The sequence below is a fragment of the Saccostrea echinata genome, unplaced genomic scaffold (assembly GCF_033153115.1).
Source record: "Saccostrea echinata isolate AGI-Se365-2 ecotype Australia unplaced genomic scaffold, CSIRO_AGI_Sech_v1 ptg000008l, whole genome shotgun sequence".
In the NCBI taxonomy this organism is placed as follows: Eukaryota; Metazoa; Mollusca; class Bivalvia; order Ostreida; family Ostreidae; genus Saccostrea; species Saccostrea echinata.
This window is the reverse complement of record NW_026889757.1, coordinates 10,105,534-10,128,270: the sequence shown is the minus strand read 5'-3', so window position 1 is coordinate 10,128,270 and position 22,737 is coordinate 10,105,534. Positions and strand designations below refer to the sequence as shown.

The following is a 22,737-nucleotide window of genomic DNA, read 5'->3' as shown; positions in this document are numbered from 1 at the left end:
ACAAAAAAAAAAGAGCTGTTATGGTGAACATGAAAGTCAGGATTGATGTAGTGGTATAATTCTTATAATTGAAGTTTTTTTTTTTTAGCCCCCTAATTTCAACAATCAGATGGTAGAGATGGCCTTTAGGAGATGGATATCTGTTGCCACAACATCCAAGCTTCCTCTGGTGGTATTCAGTGGAATGCTAGTAGAATTTCTACTATTTAAGGGTACATATACTTCAAAAGTAAAATTTGAAATTTGTTAAGGTCATATGCTTGCAATTTCATGTGGTGGATTTCTATTAAAATTCAGAAGTCCATTCTTCATTGTGCCCAAAGGTATATTTGAAATATATAAGTTAATATATATTTGAGATCTGATCTGATATTTGAGAACTGGGTCTGAATTTTTCCTGGAAAACTCACTAGCTTAGGGGCTATTGATCAGTAAAAAATTACTCGGACTAACTAGCCCAATGATTTTTTATGCAAAATGAAAACATAACACAAGTAAAAAATTCAAGCACTTTGGTGACAGAAAAAATTAAACTACTTCTCAGTCAAAAAAAAAAAACCAAGTCTGCATAGAAAAGAAAAGTAAACTGAAAGCATTTTTTCTTTGGTTTGCTAGTCTGTCGCACCATCGTTACATTTAAATAAGCTAGCCCGAGTCCTAAAACAATTAGCCCCTGACATTGGGCTAGTACCGTATATTTCAACCCCAGAATATATTTGAATATAATTTATTATATTGGAAATTCCAAATTGTTCACCTGCAAATGAAATAAATAAATTTATTTTATACCAATTTTCTACTTTTTGCACAGACAAAAACATGGAATTCCAATTAGTTTTCCCAGGGGAAGTCCACCAACAAAATCCAGAAATTCCTCCATACAGCTTAGTGAACCAGGGCAATATGAATGATGCCCCATTAAATGTGGTCAGACATGACACTCATGCTTCACCGAGATGGCCTGTCCTTCCCATGCTGCAGTACACCAATTTAGACACCATTGACCCCATGCTTCCTCGGACACAGCTCTCTGATTTAGGGTAAGGCTGTCAGAAATTCATCTGAAATCAACATTAATTTCATGTAGATGTAAACAAACAAGTAAAGTATGATGGGATATACAAGTTGTTGTAAAAGTGTACAAATGATAAAAAATAAATTGGATGTGAACAGGTAGATGAGTTTTTTATGCCTCATCTATGAAATGGTGATGTTGATCATTTGTGTATCATTCCATCACTCTAATCTGCGAGCTTGTTGAAGTATGTGTGAGATTTCATTTCAAATTTGTATGAAGGCTCTGTGCTATAAAATAAAATTAAACAATTCCTCCTTCTCCCCCCCCCCCCCCCTTCTCAAAAAAGTCTGGCTTTCAGGGCAGAAAATTGCATATTTTAAGAAATAATCTTGTTAACAAGTGTCGGACTTCATGCTTAGCGAGATTCCTTTCTCTTGGTATTTGGAGGGAAACTGAGTTGGTCAAAATATTGTTTGATCAAAACTATTGGTTGGAAGGGGAAGGGGAAAATTAGCAAATTGAGAGAAGTAACCTTTGGTTTCCAATCTGAACTCTACTTTACAAGAATAGATGCCTTTTCAGTAAAGACGGCATCTTTTTTTTTTCTTAAATTGAATCCCAGTACACTTCAGAATTCATTGTTTGCTAGTCTTTCAAACTGACATTGAGGATGAAAAATCTTTAAATTTTTTTTTTTTTTTTTGTAATATTTTAATTTGTAATACTGCATGCACATTGTGTCATTTAGAGTAATGTTCAACAAATTTAAAATAATTGGTTCTCTCTTACTTTAGAGGTGTGGAAGAGTACATACCCAAGGCCTTATCACACTTAGAAATTTGCCTGGGCATGAAGCCCCTGGCTGACGGTATGTTTAAGATGACTACCCCGGGGCTCTACAATGGAATGCTCCTCATCACTGGGAGTAGAGGAAGCGGCAAAAGTTCACTTGCCAAAGCTTTATGCAGAAAAATGGCAGGAAAAGAAAATTTGGCTCATATCTTTTATGTAGAGTGTAAACCACTCAGAGGTATGTGTTCTATATATATATATATATATATATATATATATATATATACAGTTGAACTTTGGTATCTCGAACACTGATATCTCGAATATGTCGAAGTGATTTGGAAGTCTTTAAAGATATATACGCTATATAAATGTGATTTTTTTATGTGAAACAAAATAAATAAATGATTTGAGAAACATGATGTGTAATAAAAAATAATTACTTTCCACCAAGTTTTACTGAATAAGTCGTTGTAATTACATACAAATTAAGCAAGATCTGCAATTAAAAATTCAGCCTTTTCATGAATATTGATGGAGGAAGTGCGTAACCAATATATAGACACGCATGTCCCTGGGAAATCAAAGATGACGAGGTACGTTGCATTTTGACTACAATTATGGATAAAAGATTAATATATGTCATTAAAGAGTAGATGGTTAATACTGGTTGTTTTAAAAGATAAGTATCTTTAAGGAATTAGATGTGTGCCATCAATGTCAAAAGTTATTAGCTCATCTGAGCCGAAGGCTCAAGTGAGCTTTCTGATCACATTTTGTCTGTAGTCCGTCTGTCCGTCTGTAAACTTTTCACATTTTCGACTTCTTCTCAAGAACCACTGGGCCAATTTCAACCAAACTTGCCACAAAGTATCCTTGGGTGAAGGGGATTCAATTTTTTTCAAATAAAGGGCCATGCCCTCTTTCAAGGGGAGATAATAAAGAATTAGTGAAAAATTAATAGCATCTTTTAAAAATCTTCTTTTCAAGAACCACAGGTCCAGGAAAGATGAAACTCATGTGGAAACATCCTCAGGTAGTGCAGATTCAAGTTTGTTCAAATCATGACCCCCGGGGGTAGGGTGGGGCCACAGTGGAGGATCAAAGTTTTACAGAGAAATATATTGGAAAAACCATTAAAAATATTCTTCTCAAGAACAGCAAAGCCATGATGAGTCATATTTATATGGAAGCATCCTCAGGTAGTGTAGATTCAAGTTTGTCCAAATCATGACCCCCAGGGGTAGGGCAGGGCTACAGTGGAGGATCAATGTTTTACATAGAAATACATGGGAAAAACCTTTAAAAATCCTCTTCTCAAGAACAGCAAAGCCGTGATGAGTCATATTTATATGGAAGCGTCCTCTGGTAGTGTAGATTCAAGTTTGTTCAAATCATGACCCCCGGGGGTAGGGCGGGGCCACAATGGAGGATCAAAGTTTTACATAGAAATATATAGGAAAAATCTTTAAAAGTCTTCTTCTCAATACATTTAACAGCAAAGCCCTAATTGGTCATATTTATATGGAAGCATCCTCAGGTAGTGTAGATCCAAATTTATTCAAATCATGACCCCCTGGGGGTAGGGCGGGGCCACAATGGAGGATCAAAGTTTTACAGAGAAATATATAGGAAAAATCTTTAAAAATCTTCTTCTCAGGAACAGCAAAGCCTTGATTGATCATATGTATGTGAAAGTATGCTCAGGTAGTGTAGATCCAAGTTTGTTCAAATGTTGACCCTATGTGGTAGGATGGGGCCACAATGGAGGTTCAAAGTCTGAAATAGAAATATATAGGAAGATTTCTTCTGATGAAGAACTGCAAAGCCATGATCAGTCATTTTGATATGGAAGCATCCTCAGGTAGTGTAGATTCAAGTTTGTTTAAATGATGACCCTCGAGGGTAGGGCGGGGCCACAATGGAGGATCGAAAATTTTACATAAGAACATATAGAAAAAATATTTCTTCTCAAGAACAGAAAAGCTATGTTTAGTCATATTGATATGGAAGCATCCTCAGGTAGTGTAGATTCAAGTTTGTTCAAATGATGACCCCTGGGATAGGGAGGAGCCACAATGGGGGATCAAAATTTTTAAAAACCTTCTCAAGTACAACAAAGCCATTTGTTATATTGACATGGAAGCATCATCAGGTAGTCAATGTGCTCTGGTGAGCGATGTGGCCCATGAGCCTCTTGTTTGTATATCAAACGACCTACCTCGTTTTCTTGACGCCATTTTTGTTTATCAATCTAAAAGTAGCGACGGTGTCACATGACGCATGAATTTAAATAGAGACATTACTATCCTAGTAGGAAAATAAATAATTATAATTTGAGATCTTTATAACGCGTTCATTTTCACTTGTGTAATTTACAGTATTTTCCTAACTTTATTTGGTAAACAAAATAAATAAATTTCCAACTTTATTTTTAACTTACGCAAGTTATAGCGTGTATATCTTTAAGTATTTTACCCTCAATATCTCAAATCCTCAAATATCTGGAAGTTTTTCTCTGTCCCATCAAGTTCAAGATAACAAGGTTTGACTGTATTTCTTTATTTTCATTATTAATTCAGAAATATCTACACATGTACAGATATAGCAGGGACTCTGTGTTACAGTGTACTTATGTTTTTATATAAAAATGCATGTTTGCAGTTTCTGCATCGTGGAAAATTGAAGTGCTCATTTTTTTTGCATAAGTTACACGGTGCAAGGTCAAAAGTATCTTGCCATGAATCTCTAGTAGTTTATGTTATTTTCAAGTACAGTAAAACACACTTATAACGAAGAGCTAAAGATGGACAATTTTGCTTTGTTATATTAAGCGTATTTCATTATATCTGTTATGTGTTCAATACATTTTAAAGCCAGAGGGAATGAAAATCGCTTTGCTATAATAAGCGTCAATTCATTACAAGCATATTTGCTTTAAGTCAATAACTGTGTTTTACATAATTTAAAGATAAAATTTTTTGACTGTCAGGAAAACGTCCAGACAGTATTTTGAAGTATTTAGAGGAGGTGTTTGATGAGGCAGTGTGGAGGCAACCGTCTATAATTCTTCTAGATGATTTAGATCATGTGGTGCCTGCCCCTTCTGGCCCAGAGGCAGAACTTGGTGGGGAGGCAATTTACGGAGCCAGAATTGGTGAAGGTATGTCATTAGTACTTAAAATACCAGTCAGTTAGGAATACAAACAGTTTGCAGTGGTAAGAGCATGGGCTGTGTTCACTAGAAAATTTTATTGTTGCTTAGAACTTTAAATTTCAATGCCTTTTGAAAGAAGGAAGTTTTTTTTTTTTTTTAAAAAAAAGATCCTGCCATATGTGACTTGCATTTTTCAAGAAAACCAGTTGGTTTCATTTAATCAAACATATTATCCATAAAAAAAACAACTTTAAAACATTTAATGCAAAACCTGTTTAGTAAGAACAAGGATATAGTTAATTTATGGATATAGTGAAGTTTATTGGGATCCCTGGCTATATTCTTACGATATCCTTGTAAAATGTTATGGTACATGTATAATGAACAAATATAATGAATGTAGCAAACTGATTTTGTTTCCAATAGACTTTCAAAATAATGAAAATAACATTTTTAATGATTAATCTTCAAAATCTTGAAATTCAAGCTATTGAACTAACATAATTTTTTGTGAGTGCCTGTATTCATATTTGAAATTCAATTCATCAGAAACCTTTAGTACCCCAAGGAAAGTTTTGTATCTAATACCTCACTGTATTTGCTAGTCATACTAGAAGGAAAAGATGTACTTGTATATTGCAAATTTGCTATATATACTTTAATGGATTGAATTTCATTAAATGGATATAATCATTTATGTTGAAGTAAATTCACAGGTCCCCCGGACTTTGCTACCGAGTTTTATTGTACATTCTTGAATGAAATGTTTTCCCCTTTAAGTGTAGGTTTGTTTTAATTTAAGAAACAAAAATGTATCACATTTTAACAATGCAAATAAATTAATTTGAAGGAAGAATTTTTGAAATACTTTAACATCATTATAGTGATAAGAGACATATTGCGGAAAGAAATTACCAATGGAGGTCTTATTGCTGTCATAGCAACAAGTCAGTCTCGGAACTCCATTCATCCCCTTCTGATGACTTCAAGAGGAACTCACTTTCTACAGGAACTGATACGAATCAATCCTCCAGATAAGGTAGCTTCATAAGGCCACAAATGATCACTGAAGAATAGTTTGCTATGCAATAAAATACTGTATAAGCAGAATATTTAGTGAGGTTTCAATTTTGGCATTATTAGCAAGGGTTTTGAGATCACTAAAATTGAACATCACTAACAATTTATTCCATATAGGTTGTTATGAATATCTTTCTTGACATTATAAAATCACTGAAATTACTTATCACTAAAAATATATACCAATTTTTGGAGGATAAATTCTAAATTTGCATCTTGCTAAAAATACCACTTATACGGTATGACAAATGTTATAAAAAGTAGTGAAGGAAATTACACTGATGAAGGGAAGTTAACCCAAGTTCTGCAGATATTCTTTATACTGATATGCATGTTTTGTCTAAGATTACTCCATATGAATTCAGAAACAATGTGGAATAATTCTCATCTAATTTTTTTTAAAAGAATCTTTATCTTGTTAAGAAGAATTCCACACATCTTCATTTCTGGGAAATCAGATCTTTTAGAAGAAATTCTTTTATCTCTTCATGGATTTGTTTATTTAAAATACATGTAATATATAAAAATTTAAAATAAAAAAAAGTTACCATTCCTTCCATATAAGAAATCTTTTCTGATTTTTTTAAAACCAATTATTGTAATTTTTAATCAGGGAAAATGGATTCACACACAGTTGAATGACATATTTTATGGAAATTTGCTCTCTTCAAAGATGTTCTGTACTGTTTTCATGGAAACTTTCATCCCATGTTTTATTACACATGTGCTAGAGGGGAGCTAGAGGAGAAAAAAACTCCTTCTGTGTCTTTTTATAACTTTCATGACTTTGCTAAACCCAAGTAAAATCTTCTTTGCTTTTGGCCCATTTTAATACCGTCAATATTTGCTTATTTTGCCAATTTAGGATATGTGGTGAACAGGTGAAAATGGAATGGGGCAACAATCTCCTTGATTGTTGTATTTCATTTTTTTTTTCAGAAAAAGAGACAAGAAATCTTTAGAGCAATTATCAGGAACAGACACATGGTTTCTCAGCAAACATTAGAGCAGCTGGATCTTAATGTTATTCTGGGAAGAACAGAGGGTTATGTAGCACAAGACCTGGAAAATCTTGTCAGTCGAGCTATCCATGCACATACTATCAAGCAAGGTAGGAAAATAAATACAAAATTTACCCTGATCTTATGTACACTGTAACACTGTACACTAATGAATACTTTCATTAGGGACATACACAATGTACATATACACTTACTTTACAATGTACTTACCTACTGATAATTTTTCAAGATATCCTAAATTAAAATCATGGTACCATTAGTTTGTAGACAAAACATCAGCATACATTACCAGGGGTTTTGAAGATATATCAAATGATAAAAATCCTTGTGTTTTTCAAAGAAAAATTAACAAAAATATGGTTGTATGTGGTTTTTCTTTACAATTAAATTTAAAGGAGGTGTACAGCATCATTAGGAATAATATTAGTCATTTAGAAGTCTATCAATTATTGAAATTTTTAAATTATACATGGAAAGATTAAATAAAGCTCAAATATACAATGCGTGTGTCCTAAATATTAATAACAGGATACATATGTTTAGTGCTTTATTTTTATTAGCTCACCTGAGCCAAAGTAAACTTTTCTAATTGAAGAGTGTCCAGCATCTGTCTGTCCATCTGTCTTATGTTGTCTGTAAAGTTTTCACATTTTCAACTTCTTCTTGTCGTGATCGGGAGGTTGTGAGTTTGAATCTCGGCTGCGACTGACCCAAGTCGATAAAAAATCGGTAGCAACTGTTCCTTCACCATGCACTCTGCACTTTGAAGTGAAAGTTGCAGGTCCTTCGGATGAGACCTTAAAAACCGAAGCCCCGTGTCACGGCAGGCGTTGGCACATTAAAGATCCCTCACTGCGCAATAGCCCCGAGTGCCAATAAAGGTCAAAATTTGAAGCCCTTCGCCGGTATATGGTGACGTCTCTGTATGAATGAAAAATTCTCGAATGGGACGTAAAACAACATACAATCAATAAATCAATCTTGAGAATCACTGTGCTAAAATTCAACCAAAACTGACGCAAAGCATCTGAAAGGAATTCAAGTGTATTCAAATGAAGAGCCACAAAATCTTTTAAAGGTATATGATTATGAAATAGTGAAAATTTCATGCGTGATTTGTTATCATCATTGTAAACTTTTATCAATTTCATCTCCAGAACCATTGAGCCAATATCAACCAAACTTGCCACAAAACATCCTTATTTATATGGAAGCTTATCAGTTAATGTAGATTCAAGTTTGTTCAAATCATGACACCCTGGGATGGGGCCACAGTGGGTGATCAAAGTTTTACATAGGAATATACATATGAAAAATCTTTCAAAAATCTTCTCCTTGAGAGCAGCAAAGCCAGGATTAGTCATATTAATGTGGAAGCATCCTCAGTTAGTTTATATTAAAGCTTGTTCAAACCATGACCCCCAGGGGTAGAGCAGGGCCACAGTAGAAGAGCAAACTTTTACATAGGAATATATTAGGAAAAAAATCTTTAAAAATCTTTTTAAACCAGGATTAGTCATATAAATATGAAAGCATCTTCAGATGGTGTAGATCAAGTTTGTTAAATCATTCATCCTCCCATGCCCTTGGAGGGGAGGGGGGGGAGACCACTGATGTATTTAAGCCCCCATTCACACATAGACGCTTATTTTGAACATGCTCAAAACAAGCATAGCGGGATCGTGGCCAACAAGAATCGGGGTAAAGTCTTAAAAAGAGCGTATTAGAAGCGCCATAATCGTACAAGCAGTGCGGAAGCATCGTGGAGAGATCTTCGTGATCGTAGTAAAAGCGCAGTAAAAACGTAGTACAGTCGGGAACTTATCAAGTATGCTCCTACAACGCTCCCACTACGTTCTTACTACGTTCCCACTACCATGTAAATTGTAATAGAAGCGTAATACAATCGTAATATGATCGGCACCACCGTAGCGATATCGTCGTACAGTCGTCTAGGTCTGCGTAGCGTTGTAGTATCTCTTGAAAGTCGTAGCGGCAGCGTAGCGTAAATGCAGTAAACGCGGCCGCTGGTCGGCAACAGTCTGCGTAACATCGTAATAGAAGCGTGTTAGAAGCGCGTTTGACGTAGGGGCATCGTAGTATGGTTGTAATGAAGACCATAATTTGCCAAATTTCTTGATTTATGGACGCCGATCGGCTCCGATCCGCCCCGATCCAAAACTTTTTCAGATCATGGCTTGATCGGGATGATCGTCGTAAAGTCGCAGCTCTGTGTGAACGGGGGGTAACTTTTCAATGGTGAACTAATTTCTACTCTTCTTAGCCAAAGTACTCAGGTGATCAATGTGGCCCATGGTCCTCTTGTTACACCTTTTATGTATTAAACTGTTGAACACCCAAAAATGCAAATAAGATATAGCTTGTTGACTCATGTACATGTAGATGATCCCACCAAAGCTGTGGATTAATTAATGAATGCAAATTGAAGTTTGACTTGAAACACATTAGAGCTTTCCAACATCTTACCAATCTATCTACATCTCATCTAACTGTCCAGCATTATATTTAAGGGGGACCACTTGTGACTTTTTAAAAGTAAAGATTTATATAAGCAATAATAACTTCTAAGGTATTACAATATGTGACGTTAGTTAAATCCTTCTTGGAGCCAACAGGCTCAAAAGGCTGGTGTTTGTACCTGAGTTTCTTTGATGCTAAGCAGGTGAGAGTCATTGACTCTCCCTAGATGGGACAACAGTCCATCGCTGGTTAACCCCAAGTGTAAGCTGGTAAAGCACAATGCAGATAAAGTGTCTTGTCTAAGGACAACAAACAACATCAAAGGCCTATAGGGGGGCTCAAACCAGTGATATCTGGGTTTCTGGCCAAATACCTATGACAACTGAGCCATGTGCTCAGACTTATAAGAATGTATAATGATCAGTTTCTTATTGGTGATAATCTTTTTGTGCACAATTTTTTGTTGCAATCATTCATGCTTGTAGTAGCTATAGAATTCAGTGTATAATTCAGTGTATTCTTCAGAATGTTTGTTAGCACACTTTGCGTACATGTAATTCTGCATTGTGTTGGTACCATATTTCATTTTTCACAACAAATTAACTTGTGTGCCTCTCCATATTTGGTATTACCTCTGTCATAAAGAGTGTATACTGTCATGTTGCATTGTTTGGTACAGTGTGTTACCAAACTATATAGTGAGAATGTGAACTTTAATTGAGCATACATATATACTTTCATTCAAGAGTGTGTGTGATATTCCCTCTGACACACTGAATGTACTTACATGCTGCACAGTGTTTTGGTATTGCCTTTTCCTTGTGATTGTCATTTTATGATGCACTACATGTATTTTTGGTATTTCCTCTGTCACATTGAGTATACATTCATGCTGTATACTAGTAATACATGCATTTGGTATTTCCTCTCTCATAGTGAATGTCCTTTCATGCTTTCATGCTGTACTGTGTTACTTGGGTATTTCCCCTGTCATAGTGAGTTCACTTACATGATGTATAATGTTTGGTATTTCCCCTGTCATAGTGAGTACCTTTCTTGCTGTATTGTGTTTGGTATTTCCCCTGATTAAACAGACAGTTGCTTTTTTACTGCTTGTCATGTGCAACTGAGCATAACTAATCCTATGATCAGTCTACTGTGAATTTCACAAGATATTGAAGCCATATTGTGTATATACAAGCATTAATTAGGATTTCTACATAGAATACAAGATTCCTATGTGAGAAAAACTGCCACATTGTGTTTATATCTGTTAGAGTTAGGTGTGCAACATTGTGGACTTGCCTAATAATCTTGAAATATCTAATTGAAATATCCTCGTGAAAAAAAACAAATGAAGGAAAAAGTGTTTCTTTTAGTTGAACTTTCATATTCAACTACAATCAGGCAAATCCCAATATCTTAAACCTCTATTATTAGAGAAAAATGATGGGATCTTGATAGTTGTTGTGATGTGACTTGTAGACAATTTTGGATGAAGGACAAAACATGTTTTTTGAACAGTTTTATCCATATCCTGTTGGATTTCCATCAGTGAATGATCACAATGGATGTACAGTAATGCCTTGCAAAACCATTTTGCTACTTCCATAAAAAAGACTGGTATTTTACAACACAGACATCTGTAAAGTGTTAAACTCCATGACAATTCTTGTAACCAACCATTAATTGATACTTTCTGGATGGAATGGAAATGTGATTTACTGATGAATGAAATTCAGCCATATATTACATTGTAAATTTATGCAATATTGCCTTCATGTCAGTCCAGCTGCATAAGTCTTTACAGTGCAGTACAGGGGAGATTGCTGACTGTCACAGGCATATTCTCACAGTGTGTTATCAATAATTTATGCCCACCATGAATATGGCCGGGGCATAAAGTGTTTGTCTTGTTTGTCTTCTGTCCTTTGGTCCATCTGTCCTTCCGTCAAACTTTGTGTATAGATCAGTGTCAAAGAAACTATTCAAGATATTTTTATCAAACTACGTATGCTGATACATGTTGATGGGAGCTATTCAACTGCATCAAATTTTTTTTTGACCTTGACCTTCCCTTTGACCTTGACCTCACTTCTTAAATTAGTGTTTAGCTCAGTTTTAAAGAATTTTTATTAAAGATATAATCAAACTGTATATGCTGATACATATTGATGAGATGTATTCAACTGCATCAACATTTTTGACCTTGTCATTTCCTTTGACCCTGATATTACTTTCTTAAATTAGTGATTATCTCAATTTCAAAGAAAATTAAGATATTTTTATCAAACCTTATATGCTTATACATATTGATGAGAGCTGATAAACTGCATCAACATTTTTTTTTTACTTTGACCTTCCCTGTGACCTTGACCTCACTTTTCAGGTCACCTGAGTCATTCAGGTGACCTATTGCTATCCGTTTTTGTCCGTCGTCGTGCGTTAACATTTAAACATTTTCAGCTTCTTCTCTGAAACCGCTCAACCAATTTCAGCCAATTTTGGCATATAGCATCTATGGGTGAAGGGGGACAAAAATTATGAATTTCGTGGTCCCTGCCCCCCTGGGGCCTGAGGGGTGGGGCTAAAACCACCAAAATTAATGCAATCTTTAAAAATCTTCTTCTTTACTCCTGGACATCAAGCAGTCAAACTGTTGACATGATTGTAATAAGCATTGAGCCCTCTACCAAAATTGTGAAATTCATGGCCCCAGGGTCAGGAGTTCTGGTGCTAGGGCGGGGCTATATAGATCATATAGTGAAAGTGCATTATTTCTTTGAAAATCTTCTTCTCTACCCCAGGGTATTATTGAAAAAAATTGAATACATATTTATGATAAGCAAGAGTGACTTTACCAAAATTGTGAAATTCATGGCCCCAGGGTCAGGGGTTCTGGTGTTAGGGCGGGGCTATATAAATCATGTAGTGAAAGTGCATTATTTCTTTGAAAATCTTCTTCTCTACTCCTGGGTATTATTTAAACAAATTGAATACATAGTTATGATAAGCAAGAGTGACTCTACCAAAATTGTGAAATTCATGGCCCCAGGGTCAGGGGTTCTGGTGCTAGGGCGGGGCTATATAAATCATATAGTGAAAGTGCATTATTTCTTTGAAAATCTTCTTCCCTTCTCTTGGGTATCATGTAAACAAATAGAACACATAGTTATGATAAGCAAGAGTGACTCTACCAAAATTGTGAAATTCATGGCCCCAGGGTCAGGGGTTCTGGTGCTAGGGCGGGGCTATATAAATCATATAGTGAAAGTGCATTATTTCTTTGAAAATCTTCTTCTCTACTCTTGGGTATCATGTAAACAAATAGAATACATAGTCATGATAAGCAAGAGTGACTCTACCAAAATTGTGAAATTCATGGCCCCAGGGTCAGGAGTTCTGGTGCTAGGGTTGGGCTATATAAATCATATAGTGAAAGTGCATTATTTCTTTGAAAATCTTCTTCTCAACTCCTGGGTATCATTTAAACAAATTGAATACATAGTTATGATAAGCAAGAGTGACTCTACCAAAATTGTGAAATTCATGGCCCCAGGGTCAAGAGTTCTGGTGCTAGGGCTGGGCTATATAAATCATATAGTGAAAATGCATTAATGCTTTTAAAATCTTCTCTACTCCTGGGTATTATTTAAACAAATTAAATACATAATTATGATAAGCAAGGATGCCTCTTCCAAAATTGTGAATTTCATGGACCCTGGATCAGGGGTTCTGGTGTTAGGGTGGGGCTCTATTTATTATATAATGAAAATGCATTAATGCTTTAAAAATCTTCTCTAGTCCTGGGTATTATTTGAACAAATTAAGTACATTGTTATGATAAGCAAGGATGCTTCTTCCAAAATTAGGAAATTCATGGCCCCAGGTACAGGGGTTCTGGTGCTAGGGCGGGGCCATATATATCCTATAGTGAAGGTGAATTATTTTTTTAAAAATCTTCTTCTCTGCGCCTGGGTATTATTTAAACAAACTATAAGTACATTGTTATGATACGCAAGTATGCCCCTTCCAAAATTGTGAATTTCATGGCCCCAGGGTCAAGGGTTCTGGTTAAAAGGGGGGGGGGGGCTCTATTGATTATATAGTGAAAAAGCAAAATTTCTCTGAAAATATTCTTTTCTGCTTCTGGTTAAAAAGCAAAGAAGCTAAGTGTATAGTTATGATGAGCATGATTACTTCTTCCAGAGTAGTGAATTGCATGACCCCTGGGTCAGATGTGCTGGTGTAAGGGTGGGGCTCTTGATAATGTAGTGAAAATGCATTAATTCTGTTAAATAATCCTGTCTGCTCCTTAGTGTTAATCAGATAAACAAAGTGATTACTTACATGTATGATGAATAAACTTCTGGTCCCAGGGTGAGAGACTCTGGTGTTTCTCGGTGGGGATGGGAGGTGGGGTGTGTGTGTGGGGGGGGGGGGGCTGGGGGGCTCTATTGATAATGTAGTGAATCTGTAGTAAAAAATGCATTATTTCTTTGAAAATCTTCTCTGCACCTGGGCATATCAGAGGCAAAAAGAGTAAAAGTTTTAATAAATATTTTTGAACATCTGGACCATTTTGTCAAGTGTTCTGGTCCTGGCCAGGGCTCTATTAATTTGTATTCTACTGAGGGGAGTTATTCCCCTTTGCCATTTACTTTTGATAATTAGTCACTGTAAATAATGTACTTGAAAGGTTAATAGAATAAGTGAATTTTGCAAGATTTTTTATTGTATAATACAAAAAGTACTTTCATAGTTTTAGTGATCAGGTAGACTTGTAAGTAATAGATAAATAAAAATGAGACAAAAATTACTTGTCTTATTCAATGTTCATCAAAGACCAAGAGAGTCCAATGTAAGAGATTTCAACAAGGAATTAAAATAGTACAGAGGCACTGATAGTTTGTTAATATACTGTATGGTGATAGTGATAAATGGGGAACAGATTAGAACCTAATTTATGAACTGTTAATGAACACTAGACTAATTATTTTGTTGAACCTGATCACCCTATTTTTCTTGCTTTAGGGCAACAAAGCTTCACCTTTCAGTTCATTTTATACTCTATGGATTCTCTAAATTGTTGTATTATACTCAGGTGACCGTTAAGGCCCTTGGGCCTCTTGTCTTAAATAAGTATCTTATTTTCAAAGAAACTATTCAAGATACACTGTATTTTTATCAACCTTATATGCTAATACATACTGATGAGAACTATTCAACTTCATCAACATTTTTGGCCTTGACCTTTCCTTTGACCTTGACTTCAATTTTGTGTTTAGCTGAATTTCAAAGAAACTATTCAAGATATTTTTATCAATCTTTATATGCTGATACATATTGATGAGAGGTATTCAACTACATCAACATTTTTGTGTATAGCTCAGTTTCAAAGAAACTATTCAAGGTTTTTTCTATAATGTAAGCTTATGCACTGATTCACAATTTGTTGAGAATTTTAACAAACATGTCCATTTTTTCTTACTTTGACCTTCCCAATGATGTTTGACTTATCTATTTATTGTGTATAAAACTGAGTTTTAAAGAAACTATTCAAGATACAGTGTATTTTCATCAAACTTTATGCACTAATAGAAATTTTCATGTTTCATTTCTAATGAACCCTGGGGGAGGGGGGGCATTCATAGACATATTTCTTGATTCTATTACATGTACCTTCAGCATTCTAGGAATGTTTCTGACTTCCAGCTGTAAAACTTGAAGACTGATATTGATTACTTAGATGAACAAGTCTTGCTGGCTTGGCATCACCTGATAGTGTGTAGAATAGGAGTCTTGTAATCAAAGTGTTTATCATTGATTATACTGTAAATGTATTTATTTTAGTGCTAGTAATATTTTAGTGCCTTTCTTGCTGCTTCCTGTCACCTTATTTATGTACACTTTAATGTATGACATCGTTGTTAGAACTCTAGTACACTTAGAACTGCAAACACAACTCACAACTCCAGCCTACATTTTCAGACTCGTATAATTCAACATGTTTGAAATATTTGCTAATTAATTTTTCTTTTAATGCAGAGTTGACTTAGTAATTAATGAAAAGCTCTGATACCAGTCTTAATTTACTAATTGCTGTAAAATACAACTCTTTCTGAAACAAGGGTGTAAAAATGTATCCCTTAAAAGCATATATACTTTAAAAATGAATTTTAAAAATGATTTTGAAAAACTCATGATCTCTAAATCTTTCTGTTCACTAAACTTATGTAAAATTAATTATATCTGCATGCAGTTTCAAGTAATAGGAGTTGTATGTCATTTGAAATTGGTCATAAAATGACCATTTTGGTGTGTTTTTGTCTGTAAACATATGTCTCCCCCTTCTCTTTGAAACAACAAAAGCTAAAATAAAAAATTTATGTAAAATATAAGTAAAAAACATTATTTTTGTTTCAATGGTGGTTGAAAAAAAATTCTGTTTTCCATTGATTTAAGATTTCCTTTTGATTTAAGATATGTTCAACACAGTTGCTCTAATGCCATCTCATAGGCATTATAAGTATTGATTTTTTTAAAAAAAATTCACTTGTTTGCATGAAGAATTTACAAAATGTTCTGAAACTTACTAATAGGATATTTAATTATTGAATAAAAAGAGGTCAAGGCACACTGTCGACTTATGTCAATGTTTAGTGGACATTTTTTGTGAGTTGAAGAAGTCGACAGTAACAGACCTCGAGCTTAATGGGAGGTAGCACCTTAATATATACCACATGTCATAATAGTTCTCCTTATGATGGTGAACTAATATCTGCATTTTGTAACGAGTATTTGTCTGGGTTTCACAATGTATAGAGGTTGAATTTAGCTGTAATTGTTTTGTTGATTTGGAAGAATATCCAATGACTTTTATTGCTGTATACTTTACTTATCTTTTTATTGGAAATTTGCCTTAGTGATGATTTTGGTTGCACGAGAGATTGAGAAAGAGTTGTCTGCACATGAAGGGAGGCTTCTACTAACATGCCGAGTTTATAATAGCAAGAGTTGTCTTTATAATTATGAGGAATATGATAGAGGAATTCAGAATTTCTTCTAAAAATGTAGAATGAAAGGTTTTTATTGCAAAGTAAAATGAAAAATCTTACTGTAAAATCTTATGAATATCTTAAGAGACAGGTTGGCTCTATTGTAAATGCAAATTAATAATATATTAATTATAGATAATGAAATTTGAAAGGATATATTAAAATAGATCTATAGTCTTGTCAGTTTAACAAAATCATAAGAGAGTGACAGATGTGCTATAGTGATATACTGACATATAAAATAAATGAAAAATAATATTTATTATAATAATTATATGCAGGTGAATTAATTCCTTGTACTGTTTTCTTACTAAAATGTCCTAAGTAATAAGGGAAGTGTCGAAATATCTTCTGTAATTATTAATTATGCTAACTTTCAAACAGAAAGTAGAGATGAAAATGAAATCCAAGGAAATTTTTGCATGCTGGTACTATATATGTGGCAAACAGCAAAATTAATCTAGAAGACATTGAGATTTATTTTGAATTGGAAGGCTATACAACATGTACAAAGTACCAATAATCTTATCAAGATGAAGTTTGATTTTTTTTTAAATCAGAGAAGGACCCTAACCAATCAGCAGACAAACCTCAACCAGAGATGGTCCTCACCCAGACCGACTTCACAGAGGCCATGTCAGGGTTCACACCAGCATCCATCAGGAATGTCCCGCTGCACCAGGCAGGGGAATTAGGGTGGGAGGATGTGGGTGGGCTCACAGATGTCAAGAAAACGCTGATGGAAACCCTCATGTGGCCCTCCAAGGTTTGTATAATATCACTGTTCATAGCAAGATTGTGCTGTAAGATTTGATCTTAAAGGGTTTTTATCACGTCTCAAAATTTTTTGATATGACAAAGTTTACATGCTATTTAAAACATATATTTAAAAATCTTTGCTAGAAAATTAATATTTTTGATGTCTCAGCGATTCAAAGTTTGAATTTCTCAATATGCATATTTTGATCGCGGATGTTTCACGCCATTGCTCTGACGACATAGGTGTCAATCCTGATCAAGCGAAGTACCTATTGTGTATACAAAAGGGCTCATTTGTTGTGTCTATTAAACCTGTTAGAAAATAATTAAGAGATAATTGGATAATTGACAGCTAGTAAGGTATAATTTATGGCTTTAGGATAAGAACAAGAAAGGTTTTAGGAAGATTCTTTTTCCACATTTCCTGGACTTGGTCGAGAGATGAAAGGAGGGCCTTTTTCTGCAAATGCGATGGCATTTAAATGGTTAATGCTCGGTTGATCATGATTTTTTTTTCTGTCCTATAAAAAAAAAATATTTTAAGGAAAGATACCTTTAAAAAAATAATAAATGACAAACACGCATTTTTTAAAAGTCACAGAGAATCTAGTAGGAATGTTGTGAACTTCGTAATGGCGTACGGCTCCATTGAAGAAGTGTCATTTCTAGTACATGATATTCACTGCTGGAACAGATAGAAGATATACAGGATTTATTTATATATAATTAATTAGAATAATAATGAAGGAGAATTTAAAATCCCTATATTTATAAATGTTTACGAAGTTAAACTTCAGTAATTTGTTCTAGTCCCGAGTTGTCAACGGCTTCGTCTTTGGTGACCTCTCCAATTATCAGCATATTTTCTGGTTATTTCTCTCTGCTAGACGTTCATACATAAAAGATTGACCATCCATAACCAAAGGAATATAGTTGATGTCAAAATTTCAACCGGCCATATTGTGTATTCTATTTAATTAGCATAAAAATGTATTCAATTTATTTTTTTCTTACGATAAGCTTTATGAGTTCTTTTGACCATTGACACCTATGACGTTTCAATACCACGTGACCCATATCTAATTAGAAGAGATTTTTACTTCAAGGACCCTATATTACGGGCGTTTTATCATCTAATCAAGGCCGTTTTCAACATTATTTCATAATTAAATGATAATTATATGTTTCAAGAATATAATAGTGTTTCATTTTTAAGAAATTTAGATACATGATAAAAACCCTTTAATTGCTCATTTTACTAAAATTTTTAGTTTGCAGTATTTTAAATGGTGAATTCGTAATTGTATGCCAAGGATATAAGTTAAGGAATTATAGGATGTAAGCTTGGATGTGAAGTCAATTTAAAAGTGTGAAGTTCAAAGATCTTGGTAAATTTGATTTTTCAAGTATGCTTCATCACTTAACACAGTGATTTTGTTTTGTTTTCCTAACATATTGGAGAAGCTCCAGAGTATATGTAATTAATTGTCTATGACATATAACAACAAATATCTCCTGCTTCCACTACAAAGTCACACAGTAATACAAATAGAGAGTGCTCTATTTACGTTTGTTTTGCCTCAGACTATAGACTGACACTCTGTCATTAGATAACAGACGTCACATGCTTGCAGTCTTTATTTTTGTAGACAGTGAGTAGCAAAATGTAGACGGCAACATGGTGGATTAAACAATGTTATGTCATTCATATTTACAGAAAAAAATTATGCTAGCAGTATTTTTGCTTTTAAAATAAATAAATAATTTAATTCAGGTCATTACCTATTTAGCAATTTTGCAATTAAATTAAGAGTAACTTCTTTTTTCCAGTGACATAATTTAAAGTAAAAAAGTAAGATCACAAATGAAGGAAATTTGCACAGTCAAGAAAATCCCATAATTTTATTGTGATTGATCCATAGGTTTGTTAACTGTTATTGGTCATTGGCAAAACAATGCTCATTGGGTTTGCTAGTGACTGTCTACAAAAATATATCTGGGTGATCAATCTCATAGATGGTGAGATGAAGCAGAGCTATCTGTGAGTTTGCTCAGCCTGCTATATTTCTGTAGACAGTTACTAACAACCCTTTTAAGTAATCAGTATACCGACTACTGTGTCCAGTTATAATGTATAGATAGCCTTAAAAACTAGCATTGTGTTAGAGTAGCTAGGAACACAGTCTATAATGTGTGATTGTTTGTTATGTTCAAGTTTTTTTTATGCCCTGCCATGAGTATGGGAGGGGCATATAGAGTTTGTCATGTCCATCTTTCATCCTTCCATCCTTTCATCTTTCTGTCCTTCTGTCTGTTCTTCCATATATCCTTACATCACGCTTTGCATTTAGTTCAGTTCAAACCTCAGTTTCAAAGAAACTTTACAAGATATTTTTATCAAACTTCATATGCTGATAGATATTGATGAAAGCTATTCAACTGCATCAACAGTTTTTGACCTTGACCTTTCCTTTGACCTTGACCTCACTTTAATTAGTATTAAGCTCAGTTTTAAAGAAACCATTCAAGATAGTGTTATCAAACTTCATATGCTAATACATACGGATGTAAGCTATTCAACTGCATCAGCATTTTTTGACCTTGACCTTTCCTTTGACCTTGATCTCACTTTTCTTAAATTAGTGTTTAGCTCAGTCTTAAAGAAACCATTCAAGATATTTCTTTATCAAACTTCATATGCTGATACATACTGAAGTAAGCTATTCAACTGCAGTAGTATTTTTTGACCTTGACCTCTTTTTTCTTAAGTTTGTGTTTAGCTCAGTTTTAAAGAAATCATTCATGATATTTTTAATCAATCTTCATATTCTTATACATACTATGTAAGTTTTTCAACTGCATCAACATTTTTGACCTCCACCTTTCCTTTGACCTTGACCTCACTTTTTTTTAATTAGTGTTTAGCTCAGTTTAAAACCATTCAAAATATTTTTATCAAACTTAATATGCTGATACATATTAGTGAGAGCTATTCAACTGCATCAAAAACTTTTGACCTTGCACTTTCCTGTGACCTTGACCTCACTTTCCTTATAGTTGAATTTTGCTTAGTTTTTAAAAAAAATCATTTAAGATACTTTTAAGTAAGCATATGCACTTATACATTATTTGGTGAGAATTTATCATCTATATCCATATTTTTTTTATATTTTGGTTTCAATTTTAAAGAAGATATTCTCATCAAACTTTATACACTCATACAAATTTTCATGTTGCATTACTAATATTACATGTACTTGGCGGGGCATTGATGTCCTATGGACATATTTTTAGTTTTTACATGTTTGTACCTTTATAATTTTTTAAATTGTCAGAAGACATTTGGTATGCCACCTGTTATTTGACATTGTAAAAATATTAAGGAGTGAGAACAGGAAAACTAAATAAAATTGGATTATGGAAATCTATATTTACAATCAATACATCTGCCTAATTCATAGTCATGTAAATTTTAGATATTTTGTAAATTTTACACTTTTTGTGATTAGTTAAATTAGAAAAAAAGAAAAATATGTGAATTATTTGCATCATTATCTCCTTATACCACAAGTATAAGATTGCAACCTTTTTTTTATTTTAATACCTATAGTACCCCATGTTATTTTCCTCCTGCCCTCTGAGACTAAGGTCCGGTTTACTGCTCTATGGGGCCCCAGGGACAGGGAAGACACTTTTGGCAGGAGTAGTGGCTAAGGAATGTGGACTCAACTTTATCAGTATCAAGGTAAAGGAGGAATTTTTAATTGGATAAATCTTGCTTATACAATCAGATAAATATATGATACTGTCATACATGCTCTTTAGGATAATAATTACCCCAGTACATGTACATTTATGTGATGTACATGTAATTCAAGGAGTACATATGTTTATTGTATTTATAATTTACTTTTCATTTCTTATAAGACAAAAGAGTTTTGCATTCATTTGATTCAGTGAGAGATATATCCTTGACTAATCATCACTTTAAATTATTAGGGGCCAGAACTTCTGAGTAAATACATTGGTGCTAGTGAACAGGCTGTCAGGGACAACTTTGTGAGGTGAGCTCTGTAAAAGTTATCTTTCTTTACCTGAAATTTGTTTGGTTTAAGATTTTAAATGTATTATTATATAATTACTAGGGATGGCAACGAATATTTGAACATTCAAATATTCATTCGATGAGTTGTTATTCGAATATGAATTTAAGATTCGAATATTCGGTGTTTTTCAGATTTCATAAAAAGAAGTACTGTGATTAATAAATTTTGGAATTATCCCTGTTTAATTCACCAGCGATCAATTTCCATAGCCTGATTTCTATCACTACTTTCTTATCTTATAGATCTACTAAATAACGTGTATTTTGTTTTGAGTAAGGTACGTGTTAATGAATTGTACAATAATGCTTTATGTATAATACAAAACGTACTTTCATAGTTTTCACAAGTTAAATACGATTGGATCTAGAATAGAGGACAACAAAATTAAAAACTTCTTTGAATGTCTAAAAAGTGAAGAGTATACATACTTATCTAAACAAATTTAATTGATCATTAAATGAATGTCTGATATAGAATTAGTCTGCAATTAATATTGTAAAGGGCTCAATTTAAGAATAAATGTGTAAATTACCTAAGTTGATTATCTCTGGTTGTACAAAATCCTGAGTTTTAAATTCATTATCGGGAAATTAGTTAATTACCTAGGAAAATTGTCTATGGAAATATTTGATTATATTTTAAAAACATTGTATCAAAGATTATAATCATATCTCTTATTAGGCAGATAATTGTAATTTATTACACATATTGAAATCTGAACAGTATACAGTTACGACTATCTTAATTGCCTTTTGTAAGATGACTGGTTCCTCAGTTGGAGCTACTATAATTATATATATACGTTTCATTTGTTAAAGTTATACTTTTCTACATTTAAATCAATTATTTATTCCAAACATTGACAAATATCAAATGGAATTTTATTGTACACCTACAAAAGTCTTCATATAATTTTACTTCCAATATAAGTATACCTACGCTAAACCTTTCATGAGAGTAGGATGATGCATGCATATTTAAAATAAAACAGATTTTATTTATTTTGTTGAATATTCAAATATATTTGAATACTTTCATTGAATATTTGAATATGAATTATTGACAAAATTGACATCCCTAATAATTACTAATATTTTTTTTAAGAGCTCAAAGTGCCAAGCCATGCATTTTGTTCTTTGATGAGTTTGACTCTCTGGCTCCAAGGTAAAATTTTCAGTAAATTGTCAATGATCATTGAGGAATATTAAAAATCTCTTTTCTGAATTGCAGAGTGCATTGAACTACATGTGCTACAGCTACATTA

General features: G+C 33.6%; 1 protein-coding gene across 1 annotated transcript in view; it reads left to right on the top strand.

Annotated features, from left to right (window-relative positions):
• Window positions 1-22,737, top strand: part of LOC133181057 (peroxisomal ATPase PEX1-like) — a 35,531-nt gene that overhangs the window by 3,942 nt on the left and 8,852 nt on the right. Inside the window, exons 6-15 of the mRNA XM_061315597.1 lie at window positions 89-212; window positions 812-1,040; window positions 1,813-2,048; window positions 4,803-4,973; window positions 5,852-6,006; window positions 6,987-7,158; window positions 17,169-17,374; window positions 20,978-21,112; window positions 21,367-21,431; window positions 22,578-22,637. Of these exons, the coding sequence (XP_061171581.1) occupies window positions 89-212; window positions 812-1,040; window positions 1,813-2,048; window positions 4,803-4,973; window positions 5,852-6,006; window positions 6,987-7,158; window positions 17,169-17,374; window positions 20,978-21,112; window positions 21,367-21,431; window positions 22,578-22,637 (1,553 nt within the window). The remainder of the gene's footprint in view (window positions 1-88; window positions 213-811; window positions 1,041-1,812; window positions 2,049-4,802; window positions 4,974-5,851; window positions 6,007-6,986; window positions 7,159-17,168; window positions 17,375-20,977; window positions 21,113-21,366; window positions 21,432-22,577; window positions 22,638-22,737) is intronic.